Source organism: Camarhynchus parvulus, chromosome 14 (assembly GCF_901933205.1).
Source record: "Camarhynchus parvulus chromosome 14, STF_HiC, whole genome shotgun sequence".
Lineage (NCBI taxonomy): Eukaryota > Metazoa > Chordata > Aves > Passeriformes > Thraupidae > Camarhynchus > Camarhynchus parvulus.
Window position 1 is genome coordinate 5,808,891 of NC_044584.1, and position 17,724 is coordinate 5,826,614.

Here is a 17,724-nt window from a genome sequence, read left to right on the forward strand (position 1 = left end):
ATTTTCTCAAAATGAATGTGCTCTGACAGTGCAAGAGGCAGTGACGTTTGAATGTGCTTAGTTCTAGTAATTACCAAGTGTTGTGTTTCTTTAGAAGCTGGAGCTGTTCTCATCTGTGGGCACCTTCCCTCATTCCTTTCTCCTTACTGCTCAGGAGGTGCAGTTTCTCCCATGCCTCAGCAAGAAGCCAAGGCTACTGTGCTGCTTACATTAAATCCCACTGAAGCCTCGGGGTGAAATTCCACAAGTTTTAATTGACCTAAGTCAGGGTGTTGTGGTTCCTGCCCTTCCTCCACCACCCCTTCTCATTCCCTCCCTGCCACCAGCACCAGCTTATACCACCTGTGGTGAAGATTAATCACTTTTTGGGGGGGGAGTGCTGCTTCTCAGCCAGTTCAGCTCCCTGAACCAGCTTACCAGAGGCTCAGATCAGCACCCACATCAGCAGAAAAGAGAGGACAGGGCCATGCAAGGCCACACTGACTGCTGAGGAGGTATTTTTCTGGGTTTATAGGACACAAGGAACACAATTGACCTAAAGAGCCTGGATCTGCTGCTTGTTTCCAGGCTGGGAGCACTCACCCATTAGGACCATCTGCACACTTTGGAGTGGCAGACTCAGGCCCAGCAAAGTCAGGCTCATTTATTGTTACCATCTGGCTCCCCAAAGCAAGTCACCAAGGCAGAGCCTGTAAGCATTCCCTCTTGCTTGGTACAGTTTGTTCTATCCCTCTTGACTTCTTCCTTGTCACAACAAGAGGACTTCCTGCCAGGATGGAGCTGATGGACAACATCTCCCATCGGGATTCCTCCTCCTCATTCCTGCAGCCACCCAAAGAATGTCACCCGGAGAGGCAGCCCCTCCCTTTTGCCCCAGGCCCATCCTCACACTGATAGAGGCTCCATAATCACTTCCAAACTGCAGGATGACCTGTGCAGTTGCACAAGGACCTCACGTGGCCAGGGATTATCCTCACTCCTCCCAGCTGTTCCTAACCTTGAGGGAAAACGCCCTGTGGGCTTGGCTCTGAGGAACGTGTCAGGAGTTATGCTCCTGGCTCTGCAGAATCCTCTGGGATTTGGATCTCCTCTCTCCTGCTGGGACAGGGATTTTGGCTGGAAAGGGTGGCAAAAGACTTTGTACACTGGTACAGGAGGGAGGGAAATGATGTGTACCTACCAAGCACCCTGTGGCCACTGCTGAGGACATGGTCCAGCACAAAGAGTTTCATTTTTAAGCACAAAACCCCAGAAAGCACCACCCTCCCCACAGGAATCAGGTGCAGCAAATCATCCACCCCTTACCTGGGGTGAGTCAGGGGTGCCAACACTGAAATCAGCATTATCACACCCCCGTGGGGTGCTCACAGAGATTTGGGGCATCATGGGGACAACTGGAGCTTCCTTCATGTGTGCTCTGCTCCCAGAGCATCCAATGCCTGGAAAGCCACCTCAGCTCCAACCCTGGCAGCTGAGCTGCACAGCTACAGCCAGTTTGGGCTCAAACTTCAGAGCTTTGCTCTCAGACATCAAGATGTGACCCCCAAAGCAGAGCAAGTACTGCAAGCTGCAGGTATTTTGTGTCTTTTAAACAGAGAGGCTGGAATGGTGCTGCCACATTCCTGGATTACAGCTGGGTGCCCATCCCTGACAAGCTGGTAGCTTTCCCCCTTGACAGAGGGAAACTGGGAGCTGTTTGGTTTGTGTTTGCACAGCATCCAGCCAGTCCCTTAATTGGTTGGCCCAATTTCTGGGTTTCTGATTCCCACTTCTGCAAGTAACTTCCTCCATTCCCAGGCTCACAGAGCCAGTTGAAACTTTCATATCTGCATGCGGATTGGGTTGTGACTCCAAACTCATCCCTGCTGCCCCATCTCATCCTCAACAGGGCTTCCCAGGAACTTTCACTCTGTAAAAAACCCTAAACAATGCTGCAGAGCTGTATGGTCCCTGTGTGATAAACAAGCAGATTAAAAAAATTCACCAGCTGGGCTGGAAGAGATTCATGACAAGCCATCAGGACTCCACAAAGCAAACAAACTGCACAGCACTGCAGGCAAGAATTCCTCCAGAAATCCAGTGTTCAATCCTAACACAACCCAGCCAAGCTGCTCCATGGATCAGCCCTGCTCTGAGCTCCTCAAAAACCTGGTGGAAGGAAAAATGTTCCTCTTCAACAACAGCAAGTCTCAGGAGCCATTTGAGCACCTCAGCCAGTCAAGCAGGTTATAATTGGCTGTAATTAATACTCCTACGAGCTTCCACATTCTTATGGACTGAGATGGAGAAATACAGGATTGCTCCCTGACCCTGTGAACATCAGAGGAAGTCAAAGGGGTCTGTTGCCTTCTGATTTTTAGAAATCAAACATCTCTGAGAGGAAAAGGTGAGAGGCAAACACCAGCACTGCTGGGAACTGGCTGTGCACGGCCCCATCTTTTCTGGGACACAAACCACGATAACCTCAACCAAAAATAACTGCAGAGCAAGTTGCTACAGACAGCAAGTTTCCTCTGTCCCTCAAGATGCTTCCACATCACTCAGAGCATTTTGGGAGGGGCACGGGGTGCAAACCACGCACAACCACGACATTTTAGCAGTACTGAAAGTGGCCTTTGGTCACTATTCAGCTGAATAATCCAATCCAGGAGGGTGAAAACTAAAGAAGCCCAAAATGCCTGATGTCATGAAAAGCCCTCATGTGTCACCAGTGGGCTGGAAGAAGGGTTTGTGGCACCTGCACAGCTCAGCTGAGAAGTTCTCTGCACTCAGCAGGATCTCCAGCACTTGGGGAGGAAGGGCTGGGCTGTGCAGGCCATTTCCTCCAAGAAACCACCAGCTGACCCTTAAATGAAAACTGACAGGCAGTTCCACACGAGCACGCTGTGCCTTGCTCTTCATTACAGTTCCAGAGCGTGTCTGCATCAGCTTTTCCAGCTTGCGCTTGAGAGAGAAACGTGAGACTCCCGTGTTTTCCCTCCAGGCAGGGCAGGACCTCTTGTTTTGCTCTGAGATCAGAGCCTGGGGGAAGGCAGGGAACTGGAGAGGCTGTCACTCAAGGGTGCCTCTTTCAAGATGCATCTTGCAGCCACAGCTCCGGTTTGGGAGGTGCCCAGAATTACTGAATCCAAGGAGAAGAACACAGCGTGGAATTCTGTCTGCTCACTCACTTATTCCTCTTATCAGAGAATCATAGACTGGTTTGGGTAGGAAGGGACCTCAAAGATCATCCAGTTCCAAACCCTCACCCACGGCCAGGGACACTTTCCACTATCCCAGGTTGGTCCAAGCTCCATCCAGCCTGGCCTTGGACACCTCCAGGGATCCAGAGGCAGCCACAGCTGCTCTGGGCACCCTGTGCCAGGGCTTCACCACCCTCAAGGGGAGAATTTCTTCCTAATACCTAATCTAACCCTGCCCTCCTTCAGCTTAAGGCCATTCCCCCAGATCCTATCACTACACACCCTTGTGAAAAGTCCCTCTCCAGTTATATCCTCCCATTATCCTCAAACATTTGCTACAAACACTGCCAGTGCTCAGATTTTGGACTGGGCACCTGGTTTTAAGCAGGAGGGATGTTCTTATCTTCCCACTCATTGGCTCCCAGCTCCAGCCCTTCATGCTTGCCATCCTTCAGAGCAGAGGCCAAGAGCAGCACCCACGTGCTGTTTGCCTCAGCTCTCCTGGGTTTCTCCCAAAAGCTCCATCCCTGGGGAGCTCCTTTCCTTTCCCCAGCCTCTCCATGGACTGGTACCCTCAAGCCTAAAGCCTCCCCTGAGCCTCACGGACACTTGGCACATTCCCTAAGCCCTTCTGCACCCAGAGGTGCTCAGGGAGATTTAAACATGTGCTAAAGTGATTTACTGAGCTGTCTCTGCCCTGGGGAGCCAAGAACGGCACAGCTGCAAACCACTGGAGGCTGCGTTCCTGATGCCAGCTGGGGGAGCAGCAAGCAGGCATCAGGCTGGGATAGAGGTTGTGCTAATCTGGTTTGCAGAGGGAGAAAACACAGGTGCCCACACTGAAGAGGGACTGTAGCCCCTTCCCACGCTGTTTTTGAGGGTCTCCCACAAGTGATTCCAGTCCTTTGTGCCCAGTCCAGACTGTTCCTGTTCCTCCAGAGGTTCCCTGAGCTCCTCCAGCCACCTCACCCTCCACTTGGAGCTGCAGCTTGCCCACCATCAAACTCTTGCCCCTGTTGCTCATCTGAGCCCTTCCAGAGCATCCTGTGCCCCATGGTGCCTCCAGCCCCTGCTCCCAGGCAATGCCAGAGGCTGAATTATGCTGAGTTGGGTCGCACAGGGATCGCTGATCCAACTCCTGGCCCTGCACAGACACCCCAACAATCCCACCCTGTGCCTGGGGCAGTTCAAACCCTCCTGGAGCTCTGGCAGCCTCGGGGCTGGGACCATTCCCTGGGGAGCCTGGGCAGTGCCCAAACACCCTCTGGGGGAAGAACCTTTTCCTAATATCCAGCCTGACCCTCCCTGACATGAAATAGCACTGAAATCCCAGATTGTGCAGCAGGGAGGACCAGCAGGGCCATTTCTCCAGCGCAGCAGGACATCACCATGTGGCATTAATGTGACAAAAGGACACAACACACCACTGGGTCCTGCTGCCACCTCATCAGCAGCCCCACGAGCTACTCAGCCTGTAGTGACCACCAGCCCCTCCCAAGCAAAGCCCAAAAAACCAGCAAAACCCAGAGTTCCTCTTTCAGCCTGGGAGAGGAAGAGAGGGGAGGAAGGAGGAAGGAAGATGACAAATCTGCATTTCAGATGCTGAGAGGAACACGGTGCAGAAACAGATAATTTACAGGATTTTGCCAGATGCTTTGCTTGCTACTGCAAGTGCATCTTGTGCCAAGCACACCTACATGGGGAGGGTTTTTGTTACCTGTGCTAATGTTAGTGCCTTACATCATGAGCCCTATCAGAGCAATGCTGTTCCTTTGCCATCAGCTTCACAGGCAGGGGGCTCAGGCCCCATTTTCCTGGGGATCTCAAACTCTTCCATTGAAGCAAATGCTGTTTCCAGCTCTACAGGAAGACTTCAAGAGAAAGCAGTGCCTTGGCTTTCTATTTAAGATGCAGAATTGCCTCCTAGGAGTGCTGCATTTGCTAAGAGAGCAGAAAGCAAGAACACACATCTTGGAGCAGCCCCCTGGGCAGTGTTCCTTCAACACGGGCCACATCCTGCTCTCATTTACACACAGACTTCAGTGAAATTACCCTGGATTGCCACAGCTGATGTGTCAGAAATCACAGCCCAACACAGCCCTTGGGAGGAATTCATCAGTTTTACTGTGGCTTCCTAAGAAACCTGCACTCAGTTTTTCCTCTTGCCTTGCACAGGTGAAAATCACCACTGAGGAAAAGTGCCCTGAGAGGGCTCTGCCACCACAGCAGCAGCTTTATTGAGCTCGGTTTTCCAAAGGGAGCAGCAGGGTGTGGGCTGGGACGGGCAAGGCCACGTGTGTGGATTCTCCCATGGATCCTTTGGGGCTGATTTCAGCCCCAGCTGATGACAGGCTGGGCAGAGTTTTCACAGCTACTTAATTACTAAACATTTCCTGCAGATCCTCATCTGAGGAGAGGAGACAAGTCAGAGCAATGAGGGACAGCCCAACCCTGAGTGACACTTCAGAGAATCCACACAAACCTACAGGAAAAAAAAAAAAATAAAGGCAGCACTGGACAGTGTGGCAAGAGGAATAAATCAGAGTGACAGCAGGGCTGGGGACTCCGGGGGGACTCCGAGTGCATCCCCAGCGAGAAAGGGCAGCGTGGAGCATCCGGGGAATCCACAGCTGCACCTGCATCCGTCCTGCCACACACAGAGGCCCTCAGTGCTCCCTGTTCCCTCCGCTTCCTCCCTCTTGTGCTGCCGTCCGTGCCTGAATAGGCGGCTTCAGGAGCAGCACAGTGCCCGGATTCTCTGCGCATCCGGCTCTGCCCGGGATGTGGCACCGCGCACATCACTGGCCAGCAGGGACCCTCCTCCTCCTCCTTCCTCCGTGTCCCCACGGCTGTCACCACCTGCGCTGGCACTGCCCAAATTCCTGCCAAACTCCTCTCCCACCAGCAGCTCAGCCAAACACACCAAAGCCCAGCCTCAGGTCACCCACAGCCCTGGGAGGTGTCACCGTGGCCCTGGAGGTGCCACCTGGGCATGTCCCCATCCCCAGCAGCCCTGTGGGGAGGGGATACCTGCTCGAATGTCCCCCCAAAGCAGCGGGGTGGGTACGGAGCCGAAGGAGGAACCAGGGCCACTCTTGCCACACTCCCGGAGGAAGGCATGACGTGAGCTGTGCCTTAATTGGTTATTAATAACTTCTTTGTTAACCAGCCAGCCCTAAGGAGGAACCGAAATTTGACTACCCCGGTGGCCCGCTCAGTCACCGGCAGCCAGCGATCATTCACAATTTCTCCCTACATTTGTTTTCTGTTGTTTTTCCCGGGAGCCGCAGCCCCCCGGCTGAGTCACGGCGGTGACAGCAGGGTGACAGCGCTGTCCCCTCACCTACGCACACGGCACAGCCTTCTGCGGTGGGATTTTCTTTTTAATTCCTAGAAAAATAACAGATGCTCCCGTTGAGGGGGAGATTCTTGGAAGCCGTTCAGGCTGAGCCTGGATGTGACCAAACTCCCGGTTCCCCTCACACGAGCCCCGCGGGAGCCGCGGAGATCCCTGGCCCATGGGTGGTTCCTCCTGCAGCCCATGCCGAGGGCGAGGAGCCTCCCCCCAGGGCAAACACCGACAGCAAACAGCCTCCACACCCAAATCCCAGCCTCCTACCCGCTGCTTTGGAGCTTCCACTTAAAGGGAGCATTTTCATCGTGTCCCGTGGGAATCAAAGCGGTGCTGGGACCCTCTGCACCTCCCTGCTTCACTGGGGGGTTTCCAGCTTCAGCTGCCTGGGAATGGATTCTGAGGACCCACAAGAGCTGGCAGAGCATTCCCAGCTCCCATCCATGCTGCAGCACCAGCCCATCTGGGAAATTTTAGCATGGGAACCTGGGCTTCTCCATAACCCAGTACCAAGGATGGAGACTGGAGGCCAGACACATTGTTCATCCTGGGAGTCACCATCAGACATTTGCACAGCAGGATTCAGCAGAAAACATTCCTCCCACAGCTTAGAGCAGAGCCTGGCCTGCATGAGGGCACCCAGCAGGTCCCAGAGTCACCCCAGGTGTGTCAGTGACCACAGCAAGGCCCCAGGACAGAGCCAAGGACCAGGACACCACAGCCATGGGGCACATGAGATCTGCTGCCAGCTGGACACCCAGGACCTGCTCCAGGTGGATCTGGACAGCTCCAGCCTCTCCTGGTCACCCCAGGGAAGACACAGCCACCACACAGAGGGACAGCTCACCTTTTGCTCTTGGTGCATCCCAGGGAACAGCAGGATCTCAGGAGCAGCTCCAAGACACAGCCATGAGAGAGAACATTCCCTTCTCCTCAGTCCAAACCCAAGAAGTGGCCTCCAGATCCTTTTATAGAGCGCAGGAAGGCAAATAACCTCCAGCTGATGATTAAGCCCTTGATGGTTCACACCTCTGTAAACCATCCTGGCCTGAGCCCCCAGCCCAGCCCAGGCACTGGCAGTGACCTCATCCAGCAGCCCAAATCAGAGTCCTGGGAACCCCCAGGAAGCCCCCACTGTTTGTTCCCCTTGGCTGCTCCCTCCTCACCAAAACAGGTTCCGGCCTTTCCCAGGAGGCCAATCCCAGCCACCATCCAGGAGAGGCTCTTTGGGATGAGCCTGTCAGTGATCCTTTCTTGTAGGTTTGGGGTTGAATTCCCCACGCAAGGTTTCATGAGTTCTAGTCCTTTTCCAGATCCATTTTTGGGGCCAAAAGCAGAAAGTGAGGTCCCACCACCAGCCCCCTGCCCTCGGGCTTCTCCCATGAGAGCACAGTCCCATTTCCCAACCCACCTACATCACAGGCAAGCAGGCCCTGCTCTGATTTACCAGCTCAAGAACCCCAATACCAGCCCCAGCCACCCCTGCTGACCCTGAGGAGATGCAGCTCCACGTCTGGAGACCACCAGCACCTCAAGGAGCCTTTCCTGGCCACGCTGGACCCAGTGTGGCCAATTGTCCCTGCGTCTGCTCCTCCTGTAGATGTTTTCCTACAGATCCTGTGGGATAATGTGAGGTCCAGAGGGGTCTGATCCCCTGTCCTCAGCTACACCAGGGTGTAAATGGTGCCACAAGTTCCTCTGTGTGGGCTGAGAAGTTGGGTTACACAAAAACTCCGGCACTCAGGACTCACCAACGTGGCCTCTGCTCCGGGGGAAAGTGCTGACACTGAGATCCTGCCTGGGGGCCCTGATGTGGCATTTTCTAGCCCAGGATGTCACTTCCTCTCTGTGTGGGGCCTCAGTGGGGCTCAGGAGACATCCAGGTCCCCACTGGAAGGGCTGATTCCATCCCTGGGCACACAGGCAGCTGCAGCCTTTGTCCTACAGGATTTATCCACATTCCCCATCTCAGGCACTGGGATGCCTGAATCGTGGCTGTGCTGCACTCCCAGCCCCCAGCACAACACTGTGTCCTGGGGCAGCATCCATCCCTCTCCCTGCCCTGGATCTGCAGTGAGCAGCTCCCCTTGCCCAGCCCTGAACCACACCAGGCCCAGCTCAAAGCCCCCCAGGAGGCAAAGCCAGGCTTGGGACGCCCCTCCATGGGCAGAGCAAGGGGTCACTGAGGCAGCAGCCAGAGAGGGGGGAGCCCGGAGTGGTGTCCATAACAAAGCTCCCCAGGCCGCAGAGGAAGGGGAAGAGGCTCCACTCCCTCCTGTTCTTCCCTCCCGCGTGGGGATTTTGCAGCCAGGTAAACACAGGATGTTGATGAAACAGGGCTGGGCAGATTGGGCAAGCTGGGAGTCAGCAGGAGCTCCAGGCAGCTCCCAACGCCTGGAATGGCCCTGCAGCCAGGAAAGGGCAATGCCAGAGCCCTTGGCACCTTCCTCCGCCTGTCCCCAGGGTCACAGAGCTCCCCTGCTCCCAGGGAGAGGCAGCGTGGGCTGGTGGCCAAAGCCAGGGCAGGGTGGGATCCCTCGGGTGATCCTTGGGATCCCTCGGGATCTCCTCACAGGCTGAGCTGAGCTCAGTACCAAACCCCAAAGTTCAAGCTTCGACACCCAACGCACAGAAACCGTGTGGCACCTCCTGTGTCCCCCTGAACACTGGGGACGTGCAGGGCACAGGGATGAGGGGACACATCCCCCAGGATCCCACCCGGGATGGGCACCCTGGGACCAGCTGAACACGGCAGCGTTTGGCTCCCGACCCAGAAAAGAGGCCACAGCCCAGCCCAGCCTCTCCTGGGCTGCGGGTGCCGCTGTCACCCCCACGGTGAGCACGGCTGCTCAGGCAGGGACAGCGAGGGGAAGGGAGCTGGACCGTGCCCGGCAGCGGGAGGGGCCCGGGGAGGGGCTGCGATGTGACAGAGATGTCAGAGGGGCTGCCCACCTCCCTAGAGCCGGAGCGGAGGGGCAGGGGGCGCTGTCCCCGTGTCCCCAGTGTCCCTCGGGGCACTGCTGCCATCTGCCGGCAGGATCCCGGTCCTGAGCCGGCCTGGCGACCCTCGGTGACCGCGCTGTCCTGTGCCCCCTCGCAGGCACTGCGGGAACACGTGTGGTTCCAGCCCCGATACCTCAAGGTGCCCCCAAAGCCTCCCTGCTGCCCCAGGAATCCAAACCCCAAAACTGCTCCCGGTGTCCCCCCTGGCACAGCTGATTGTCACCCCCATAACCCATTCCTGGGCTGCAGGTTTCCCCACACTGACCCCTTCCCAGACACCCTCCCTGCCCTCTTGTTCTCCATGTGGGATGATCTGGAGTGGCCTCTGCATCATCCATCTGGGCTGATGGAGCAGGGATCAGGCCCTTGGCTGCAGCAGTGGGGACAGCAGCTCTGCTGGGCTGCTTTCCCCAGGGAACATCCAGCTCCCTCCCCCCCAGAGCTGCTGAGGGGCACAGGAAGCTCACCCCAAGATGATTTCCTGCTGCATTCCCATCCCCTGGGTCTCTCTGGGATGTGGGGATTTGCTGAGTCCCCTCCTCCCTGGGACAGCCAAGTACATTGGGAGCCTCTTCCCACGGCCTCCCTGACCCCCCTGGCCTCCCCAGCACTCCCGTGTCCCCTGGGATCAGCACATCCCGGGATAACCACGGGGACTGTGCCTCGCTGGGTGTGGGGACACCCAGTGACACCCTGCACATCCCTCTCTGCTCCCCACAGGCCCTGGGAGCGGCCTCAGTGGGGTGCTAGAGGGCGTTTGCTTTTCGGATGCAGTCGGGAACTGGAATAAGGATTTGGAGAGGCGAATCTCCGAGCCTGTGTCCCCACAGCGGCCCTACAAGCTCGTCCCACCCTGGGCAGATGGCAGCAGAGCTGGAAAATGCCCAAACCCACGGGCAGGGAGTGCGCTGCAGCTGTCCCTGGTTTGATTCCTCGCAGCAAAGCCAGGCAGTGTCTGGCGGGTTTTCCATGCGTTTCCATGCCCCTGCCCACACACAGGAAGGCTGAAGAGCTCCGATCATTCCCGCTGGGAATGCTCCCCGGCGTGTGAGCCCTGCGGGCTCCGTGCCTGACGCCCACGGGAGCAGCAGGAAGTTTTAGTGCTCAGTTTTAGCCTAAAAGGGATTTTTATTCCCTGAGCCCTGCAGAGGAAAACTGGGAAAAATCAACCCGCTCAAGGGGCCCAATATCAGCCCAAAGAGCCAATATCCGTTGTGCTGGAAGCTCGCTGTTCAGAGCTGAGCCAGGAGGGTTCGCTCTGAATTCCAGAGAAACCAGGTGTGTGCATCCACCGCCTCCCTCCACCTCCAGCGTTCTCTTGCTTCTGGAGCAACCATGCCCACCAAGCCCCTCAAGCAGAGGCTTCCCCACCAGCGCTGCCCGTGCTCTCCAAACACCTTTCCCAAAATCCTCACCCCGTGCCCAGCCCATCACCATCCCCTTTCCATCCCTTTCCACCCAAACCCGCTGCCCACCACTCACTGCGGGGCAAAAGCCAAATCCTCCTGCCACCCTCTGGCGCATGGCTCCCCTGGCAGCCGGGTGGGCTGGCACGGCTCCCCCGCCTCCGCCGCACATCTGGGGCAGCTGTGGGGCGGCAGGGCCCGCCCGGTGCCCCGGCAGCAGCGCTGACATCAGCGCGGTTTCCTGCCCGCCGCCGCCGCTCCGTGCGCGCAGCGCCGAGCCCGGAGCCCCCCGGGAGCCTCCTGCAGACCCCCGCTGCCATGGAGTCCGTGGCCCTGTACAGCTTCCAGGCCACGGAGGAGGACGAGCTGCCCTTCCAGAAAGGGGACACCCTGAAGGTACCGGGGACCAGCCCGGGGGGGTTGGGTGATGTTGCTTTGTGGGACGGATGTCACCGGGCCCTTGGTGACACCGGCGCTTTCTTTGTCGCTGACTTTAAAGCTTCTGGGGCTTTCTGTGGGATATAAGGAGCCAGCCTCGAGGATTTAGGAGTGTGGAGCGGTATTCTCTGCTTGCCTGTGCCACCAGGCACAACTTCAGAGAAGGACACTCCCGCTGGGACATGGCGTGTGGCCTCTGTGGGTATCGGTGCCACCAGCTGTGCTCAGTGACAGCCCCTCGGGGCTGGGACACGTTTTCCCTGTCCGGGGGGCACTGGAGGTCACAGGGATCCAGCAGTGTGCCCAAACACCCACCCGGGCTCTGGCATTGGGGTCAGCTCTTAGATGCCACCTGGGAATCCCAAAAAGCTCCAGGGGGGCTCAGAACATCCCTGGGGGCAGCAGCCCTGCGATGGGAGTGAGAGCCCCCCTCCCTGCCCATGTGCTCGTCCCTCTCGGGCTCCTCCGGGACCCCTGGCCCCCTGTAGCCCCCCAGGGGGACGGGGACACATCCCGGCTGGAATCCAGAGCCCCAGACCCGCCGTGCCGTCCCTGCTTCCTGCCGTGCTTCCCCCGTGCCCTGACCTGGGTTTCGGATCCTGTTTTCACAGCTGTGCCGGCCCCGGGCCCTGCGGGGGAGGCTGGAAAATGTTGTTGTCACACGGAAGCGGTGTCAGCACCCACTGCCACCATCCCGGGGGACACGGGGGCCTGGCTCCCATCCTGGCCACTCCAGGGACAGATCCCACCCTCTTCCCTGGGCAGGGGTTTGGGGACACAGCAGGCACCTTCCAGCTCCGTGACCCCAAAGCCCCCAGAGTGTGCCAGCGCTGCCAGAGCCCCCTTCTCCCCCGGGGATGGTTGGTGGGTGCTGTGGGGTCTGGGGCGGCAATGGGGTCCCACCCAGCCCCGTGGGGTCTGGGGCGGCAATGGGGTCCCACCCAGCCCCTGGCAGCCAGGCTGACACCTCCCTGCTCCTCTCCCCCCTCAGATCCTCAACATGGAGGATGACCAGAACTGGTACAAGGCGGAGCTGTTTGGCCGCGAGGGCTTTGTCCCCAAAAACTACATCAAGGTCAAGCCACACCCGTAAGTACCATCCCACCAGCCAGGCAACAATCCCAATTCCCAATTCTACCACGAGCCTGGGTAGTCCCACACGTGGGGAAACTGAGTCACAGAGATGGGGGTCAGTCTGCCAGTGGCACCACAGCCCGAGGGGACAGGAGGCAGCAGCACACCCACGTACCCCCAAAAATCCAACCCTCACACCGAGCTGCCACTGAATAAATGATAATTGGGGAACAACAAAGCGTTATGGGATTATCACTGCATTAAACACAATCCTATTAGCACGTTATTAAAGCCCAGCCTAATCCATGGCTGATTGAACCTGTGCTTGATGTATCCTTAGCCCCTGGTAAATCACATTTAAATGGCAGAGCGAGCGCGTGGGCTCGGGGCAGCCCGGGGCACGTCCCACTGCTTCCCCAGCTCGGGATAACAACCCATGGCATGGGCGAGACACAGCCTCCTCCTGCAGCACCTGGAGGGCTGGCTCTGTGCTCAAGTCCCTGGCTGATCGTTCACCGGGCAGCTCTTACAGCAGCAGAGAATCTTCCCAGCCCAGGCACCTGAAATACCCCGAAATACATTGAAATAAATACCCTGAAATACAGGGGTGGGACACGGGCACTCTGCTCCTGCAGCTCCTTTGGCGGTGCAGCAGGAGAGGTTTATCTTGGCACCGAGGGATTTCTGCTGCACACCTGGAAGGGCTGCTCGCACCAGGGGCCAAGGGACGCGGAGGAGGGGACAGGCAGCACAGCGGGGCCAGGCGCGGGGTGACAGCCCAGGTGACAGGATGCGGTGGCGGCTGTCGGTGACGCGGAGGGGGCAGCGCGCCCACAGCACCCTGCGGTGCCCCCCCAAAATTCCGGGATGAAGCAGGAGGGGGAGGGAAGGGAGGAACTGCCGGGGGAGGGTCGCAGCCCCCTGAGGAGCCCGGTGCGGACCCCTCTCCCGGAATCTCGGTGCATGTGCGGCTGGGGTGTCCCGGGGTGTCCCGGGGGTGCCCGCGTGGCTCAGCCCGGTGCCCCTCGCAGGTGGTACGCGGGCAGGATCTCCCGGCTCCTGGCAGAGGAGCGGCTGCTCCAGCGCAATCACCTGGGAGCCTTCCTGATCCGCGACAGCGAGAGCGCCCCGGGCGAGTTCTCCCTCTCCGTCAGGTAAGAGCCTTTGGGACAAGCGGCAGGAGGGGAAGGGTCCCCGCAGGCGCCGCTTTGGGGCCACCCTCGTGTGTTCTGGGGAAGGGCTGAGCACCCTGCCCTTTGCTGGCCACCTCGGGGGGGCTGCGGAGCCCTCACACATCCAGCACGGCCTCGCACGGGACCTTCCCCTCCTTCCTCTCCTCCACAGCTCCGCCTCCATCCCCGCTGCTTCCTGCTCCCCGCACCGCTGCCCTCGCAGGGACACCCCGAAACTTTCATCCCCGGGGATGCAGGGCTCAGCATCTCCAGGGATGGAAGGTTCAGCATCCCCAGGGATGGAAGGCTCAGCATCCCAGGACTTCAGCACCGGCTGTACAACGGGCAGAGCCTGTCCCCGGGGATCTCACCCCTGCCCTGCCCCGGCCTGGGGAGCTGGGGCCGGCCCCAGGCCCAGCCAGGCACTTTCTCGCACTTTGAATCCCTAATTGAACGTTTCGGGAGGTTCCTGCCCCTAATGAAAGGGAGCCGGGCTCTCTCTGCCGCGTCACCGGCAGCGCAGCCGGGTCCCACCCCTGCCCGGGGCCACCCAGCCTGTCACCCCCGGCACACCCTGCGAGGTGACAGCCAGGGACATCCTGCCTGCCCCGTCCTCCTGCAGCACAGGAGCACAATCCCAGCCTGTGCAGCCTCCTGGCTTGTGCCCAGCCCTGCAGCTCTCACCTTCCCCAGATGTGGCCCGGGACAAAGCCACCCGCCCTCCACGTAACTGGCACGCTGCCACCCCTGAGCCCTGCTGTGCCAGGGCTGGGCACCGAGCTTTGGCTGCCTGTGGGGTGAGTTGCAGCAGGGCTCAGCTGTGGGTCCTCATTGCAGGGCCAGGAGTGACCCCAGTGCCACCATCACCCCCATCATGGCAGGAGGGGTGCAGTGAGACCCATGGGCTCACCCCGACCTTGCCAGCACCCCCAGACTTTACCCACCTCAGGGGATGCTGCCAGGATGTCCCCAGGGTGACATCCATCCATCCATCCATCCATCCATCCATCCATCCATCCATCCATCCATCCATCCATCCATCCATCCTCCTCCTGCAGCTACGGGAAGCACGTCCAGCACTTCAAGGTGCTCAGGGAGAGGAATGGCAAATATTTCCTCTGGGAGGAAAAGTTCAACTCCCTCAACGAGCTGGTGGATTTCTACAGGATGACCACGATCGCCAAAGAGCAGCAGATTTTCCTGTGGGACGAGGACCAGACCCAGGAGGTACCACCATGGATGGGGCCGTGGTTCCCAAACCCCTGTGTGAGCCCCCTCGAGGCTCGGTGTCCCTGCAGAGGGACAGGGCCATCCCTGGCTGGCATCCTTTGGCTCAGGGGGGGAGGAGGAGGAGGAGGAGGAGAGGGGGCAGCAGCCTGGGACAGACAGTGCTGCAGGGAGGAAGAGCCCCTGGAGCAGCTCAGAGGGGCAGGGCAGGGCAGGGCACACATCCCTGTCCCTTGAGCCAGGGGTGATGCCCAGGGCAGGTGGCAGAGCCAGGACAGGGCACAGCCAAACTCCAGCAAAGCCAAGCCCTGGGGCACTTTGCAGAGGTGGCAAATCTGGACTTTGGAGCTGGGAGGGGGAAGGCTCCAGCACCTGGAAGGAGCTGGGAAGGAGAAGGTGGCAGCTGCCTCCAAGGGTCCCTGGGCACCCATCTTGGGTGTCCCAGCAGCAAGAACAGGGACTCTTGTGCCCTGGAGTGTTCCCCTGTACCTGGGCTTCTCCCCAGCACTCCACTCTCCCCTTTCCTTGCTTCTGTCTCTCCAAAGCAGAGATCCCAAGGCTCCTCCTCATCCCGTGGTGGCACAGCCTCCCCACCAGGACCCAGGCAGTGCTACCCAGTGCCAGGGGCTGGCAGATGGGGACCCCTCTCCTCCCACCAACCCCGGCCCTGGGCTTCCCTGCAGGTGAAGAGACCCCGATTTGTGCAAGCCCAGTTTGACTTCTCAGCCCAGGAGGGTTCCCAGCTGCCCTTCCTGCGTGGGGACATCATCGAGGTCCTGGGCTACCCCGACCCCAACTGGTGGCAGGGGAAGATCTACGGCCGTGTCGGGCTCTTCCCACGGAGCTACGTCCACCCCATCCACAAGTGACCTTCAGGTGACCATCCAATGACCATCCACGAGTGACCATCCATGAGTGACCATCCACAAGTGACCTTCAGGTGACCATCCACAAGTGACCACCCATGAGTGACCCTCACCATGATGCCCCTGACCGGGCAGGACCCGGCCCCGTTGTCCCCTCTCACCAGAGCTACCCACACAGCCTGAGTGTCCCTTTGTCCCCAGGATGGTTGACCCCCTGGTCCATGACCCCTGGTTGGTGACCCCCAGCCCAGGGATGGGGCTGGCAGTGCCGCTCCCCATGGAGGGAGTGTGGAGTGTTCAACCACAGCCATGAAACCTTTTCCAGAGGCACAATCCAGTGGGATGACAGCAACAGAGGGAGTGACCCCAAAACCCCAAACCTTGAATTGTCTCCAAACCCTGTAAGCAAAGCCCCAGCTCCAGGGAGGGCTGCAGGCAGCCAGGACACAGCCAGGAACCACAACTCCATGGAGGAATTCCAGGACTCAGGGTACCAGGGAAGGCTGGTCCAGGGGGATTCCATCCTGTGGGTGCTGCAAATTTATATTTTTTATATTATTTTTTTTTATTTAGGGCCAGTAAAATGTGTTTATTGTCCCTGAGAGTGGCTGTTCCTTTTCCAGCACTGCCAAGGGTCCCATCCCTCCATTCACACAGGTTCTGCTTCACTGCACTTTTACTTCCTTGCAGCCCCCATTTCCCCAGCCCAATGCCTGTCCCAAACCCCTCCCAGGGATTTTCTGCCCCCACAAATTCCCCCCACACCTCACACCCCCTGGGATGCACTCGGGGAATGCAGTGCTCGGAACACCCAACTCACTGCACCAGTGGATTTAAACATCACGTCCCAAACAAATAAAAAATAGCACCCAAACCCTCATTTTCCCCTCTCCAAGCACCTCCTCCCCACCCCAGGGGCTGTCAGGGTGCTGGGCAAAACGAGCATAAGAGAAAATATTGACACACATCAGGACAATGACATTGATGCCACAGACACAGGTCCAGAACGGGGGTCCTGTGGTGTCCCCGAGGTCACAGCCGGGGTCCCGTGTGTGGCTGAGCTGGCTGAGCAGGAACCTGGCACAGAAACACGGTGAGTACAGGGGACAGATGACCCTGGGGACAGCCACCTCCTGCAGCTCGAACCCGCAGGTCTGGGAACTTGGAGCTCTTTCCCCCTACAGTCCAAGCCTTTCCTCAGGGCTGGAATGAGATGATCTTTAAGGAACCTTCCAGCCCAAACCCTGATCCCAGGATGGGCACAGGGGCAGTTGGGCCCCCTTGACAACTACTCAGAACCCGACCCACGCTGAGGAAAACCTCAGACTTGCAGCTCACACAGCTTTTTTTCCCTGCCAAGCACATTTCCTTGGCTCTGTCCCTGCAATCCGCAGCGTCCCGCTCGCACTCATCACCCGACCCTGCCCGGGATCCACCGCAGCAGCGACTCCCGCCGCGGGCGGGCAAAGCCCTTCGCAAACATTCATTATCCATCCCGGGGAAAGCTCTCCTGCCTTGTCACACCCTTGTCACCGGCAGCCAAGCCAGTGCCAGGGAGGGGCTAAGCCGGCTCTGAGACAAGCGCCCCTCTTCGCAAGCGGGACACTGCGGGACCCCCATTGCCCGGGATGGCCGCCCATCCCCTTCCCACCCTCTGCACATGGAAATGCCGAGAACCAGCCGCTCCTGATGCAGCCAAGGCTCCGCAGAGCGCAGCCAAAGCCCTGACCCAGATTCGCTCCCTGTTATTGTCTCCCCGGCCGGTGGCACCGTGCCGGGCATTCCGCAGCGCTGAGTGCGGCTCCGCGGGCACCCCCGGGGCGAACGGGGATGTGCTGCCCTCTGTCACTGCCCCTGCCACTGCCCTCTGTCACTGCCCTCTGCCACTGCCCTCTGCCACCCCCCTCTGCCACCGCCCGAGCTCCCCGTGTGACCGCAACCCGGCTGCACCGAGCGCCCCGTCTGCACTTCCAGCGCTTTCATCCAGAAAATAATCCAAGGGTT

At 58.8% G+C, this 17,724-nt stretch overlaps 1 protein-coding gene across 4 annotated transcripts; it reads left to right on the forward strand.

Annotated features, from left to right (window-relative positions):
- The first annotated feature begins 11,237 nt into the window (after positions 1–11,237).
- GRAP (GRB2 related adaptor protein) lies at positions 11,238–16,228 on the forward strand. 4 transcript variants are annotated; one of them, XM_030958253.1, is made up of 6 exons: positions 11,238–11,339; positions 12,373–12,470; positions 13,487–13,609; positions 14,686–14,858; positions 14,982–15,015; positions 15,546–16,228. In XM_030958253.1, exons 1-6 carry the CDS (start codon positions 11,262–11,264, stop codon positions 15,721–15,723), a joined length of 684 nt encoding a protein of 227 aa, XP_030814113.1. In that variant the 5' UTR covers positions 11,238–11,261; the 3' UTR covers positions 15,724–16,228. The 4 variants fall into 4 exon arrangements, with proteins under 4 accessions (XP_030814113.1, XP_030814114.1, XP_030814115.1 ...); XM_030958254.1 differs by lacking the exon at positions 14,982–15,015 and having other exon boundaries at positions 14,686–14,854; positions 15,538–16,228; XM_030958255.1 differs by lacking the exon at positions 14,982–15,015 and having other exon boundaries at positions 14,686–14,854; positions 15,544–16,228.
- The last annotated feature ends 1,496 nt before the right edge of the window (positions 16,229–17,724 follow it).